At 35.8% G+C, this 2,920-nt stretch overlaps 1 protein-coding gene across 1 annotated transcript; it reads right to left on the reverse strand.

The window, feature by feature from the left end:
• Nucleotides 1-411: 411 nt before the first annotated feature.
• LOC120534577 (G-protein coupled receptor 15-like) lies at nt 412-2,687 on the reverse strand. The gene is made up of 2 exons (XM_039762170.1): nt 1,538-2,687; nt 412-1,216 (listed from the first exon to the last, which is right to left on the reverse strand). The coding sequence occupies exons 1-2, from the start codon at nt 2,685-2,687 to the stop codon at nt 1,209-1,211; spliced, it is 1,158 nt and encodes a 385-aa protein (XP_039618104.1). The 3' UTR covers nt 412-1,208.
• Nucleotides 2,688-2,920: the final 233 nt, after the last annotated feature.

The raw sequence follows: 2,920 nt of genomic DNA on the forward strand, positions 1-2,920 counted from the left end.
TCAAAAAGTGGCAAATATCTTCTAGTTATTAATAACAAAAGCACACTTTCAAGTAGAGTTAAAAAAAAGTAATTGAACTTATTTGCTCTAAGTCGGCGTGCAAATCATTTCTTAATCTCATTACCACAGATCATCCCACTCTCTTTGGTGCACAGTACTCTCAGAGTGAGGCAGGGAATTTTGAATATCAAAAATAAGGGAAAAATATTCATCTAGACTCTCGAAATATGTGGAAACCCTGACACAATACGACAGATGATGTTATGTTCAAAGACTCAAAATATCACTTTGTAAAGAGGTTTTTAAAAGCTTTTTGTACAATAACCCTTTAACTAGATTTTAATTCAACAAAACAAAAGCAATTTTGTAAACACCTTAGATTAAAAAGTATGAAAACATAAGGGCATAAGAACATAGAAATACTTTTGACAACTTCAGCACAATTAATTGTACGTTACCTTAATTTTTGGTAATTTATTACAAAAAGTTATGTACAGTTAGGGAATCAGCAAATTTATCAAACATTTGAGCAGCAAAACATTTGACATAATGTGTGAACAATAGACTTTTTCTATGCTAAAATGGTCACATTCTTGCTCATTTCTAAAAACTGAAACTTTGCTGGTTCCACAGTTGTGTTATAGCTCACCACTGACCTTTGATGAAGTGAAGATATTTCCATACACCATCTCAGCTATTGAAAAGATGTGTGAACTTTTTCAAAAATAAACTACATCAAAAAGAGATGAGCTCGATGTGTAGCCTTACACTGTCAGACTGTACTTTAGTTAAGACGTTAGCATATAAGAAAAATGTCCATGTAGAATGCTTGCGAAAAACTCATCTAAAATACATAAAAGCAGGCCAGAAAATATAACATGTTAAAAAAATGAACAATTAAAGAAATATTTAACTACATATTTGCAGTCTTGTTTTAAAAATGTTTTCATATGGAACGGTTCTACAAAAAAAATGATTGTTATAGATAAATCTGAAAGCAGTGTGCTGACGCAGTATATCAATGACTTGGGTTCAACTCCTGATTATGTCCTTGTCAATCTGGAATTAGCTTTTCTCTGGATTTCCTCCAATTTTACAACATATATAAACTGAAATATCTGACGGACCGTACCCTACTATGGACTGGCATCCTTCCCAGGGTCGGTTCTTGCCTTGAGCCCAGTGGTGCCAAGATATGCTCTAGCTCTTTACATCCCTGTAATAGAAAAATGGAGTTCATATAATGGTTGAATAAAAGGTAGAAATGATAATGCATGATTCTGTATTAAAATAGAGATTGTATAAATAGATGGACACTACTAGATAGATAGATAGATAGATAGATAGATAGATAGATAGATAGATAGATAGATAGATAGATAGATAGATAGATAGATTCTGTCAGGGAAACACTATTAATAAATTGCTAAATAAAATATTTTATGATTAATGTTCTGACTAATAAATACATGCAGATTAAATGAAATAGAAATAGCTGTAAATAATTGTATAGACTATTTAGAAAATGACCACTGACCCAGTGCTGACATCTCCCTGGACACCACCGAGTCTCTTTCGCTGTTTGAAACAGAAGAACTGAGACTGATCCTCCTTGCCATCAGCATATGAGTAATGTGGCATGCAAACATTTTGCGAAGGGCTTTTTGGAAAAATTTGTCAAAAATCAGACATATGAAGGGGTTGACACAACTGTTGCTGAATGCCAGACAGGTTGCAAAACTCTCAGAGTAGCCCAGGATGATTTTGCTTCTAGCTTCAAGATGAAAATAATTAGATTCATTTAATGTCTGGATCAGGGTCAAAATATTGAAGGGCAACCAGGCTGTAACAAACAAGGCTACAATGCAGAGTCCGGTCATAACAGATCTTTTCTTTCTCTTCTCGTCTTTATTCATGCGTGTAAAATGCTTGTTGAGCTTCAAAGCTATGGAACAGTAACACACGGTTATGATCAGAAGAGGCAGGAAAAAGGCAATGACCCTTGTTACCAGTCTAAACACAGTCCTGGATGCAGAATGCTCATCGCTGCAGCATCTTCTTCCCTGGCACTCAATGACTCTTCTGTAGACAAAGACATGCACGCCTAGAAGGGCTGAGAGTAGCCACACTGCAAGAGTTATTATTTGTGTATATTTTTTGGTTCTGGTAACCTTGCTGTTTTTTGTTAGAACAATAACTTTGTACCTTTCAGCACTCATGCATGTCAAGAAGAAAATGCTGGAAAACATATTGACGGAGGTAATATAGGAGGTGAGCTTGCACATAAAATTGCCAAATGGCCAGCCGTCGCTCTGTCCCAGGGCAATTGTCCATAGTGGCAAAGTAATGAGGAAAACCAAATCAGCAATTGCTAAATGAGTGATAAATATATCAGCAAGACGCCTTTTCCTTTTCTTCATTGACATTATGTGTATCACAGCAATGTTTCCCATCATCCCAATAAGGAAAATAAATATATAAAGAACCATAATAGCTGAAACAAAGTCTTGCCTCTCAAAAAATAAGTCATCAATTGCATTTAAAGTAAAAGAATAATCCAATGTATAAAATAGATAAGGTCCATAGTCCGTAGTGGGGCTATCAGAATACCGGGTGGTGCTGCTGCTCGTGGTGCTATCCATTTCTGTCTGTTCCTTTTCCTCAAAACCCAATGGATTTAAAAACATGTAGCTTATTAAAGGAGATATCTGTTTGTAAATCTGAAGCCTGAAGCATTGCCAGTTACTGCTGATGAGAGAGAGCAAAGGAAGGAGGTTTGTGGTTTATCATCACTCTGCAAAGTGAGATAATACAAACAGATTCATACGCAACGTGATAGGAATGGAGGCAGACAAATGCCTGCATCAGCACAAGGGCCTTCTCATCTGCTTTAAAGTCAAGCTCCTTACTCTCATATTAT

This window comes from Polypterus senegalus, chromosome 8, assembly GCF_016835505.1.
Source record: "Polypterus senegalus isolate Bchr_013 chromosome 8, ASM1683550v1, whole genome shotgun sequence".
Taxonomy (NCBI): domain Eukaryota; kingdom Metazoa; phylum Chordata; class Cladistia; order Polypteriformes; family Polypteridae; genus Polypterus; species Polypterus senegalus.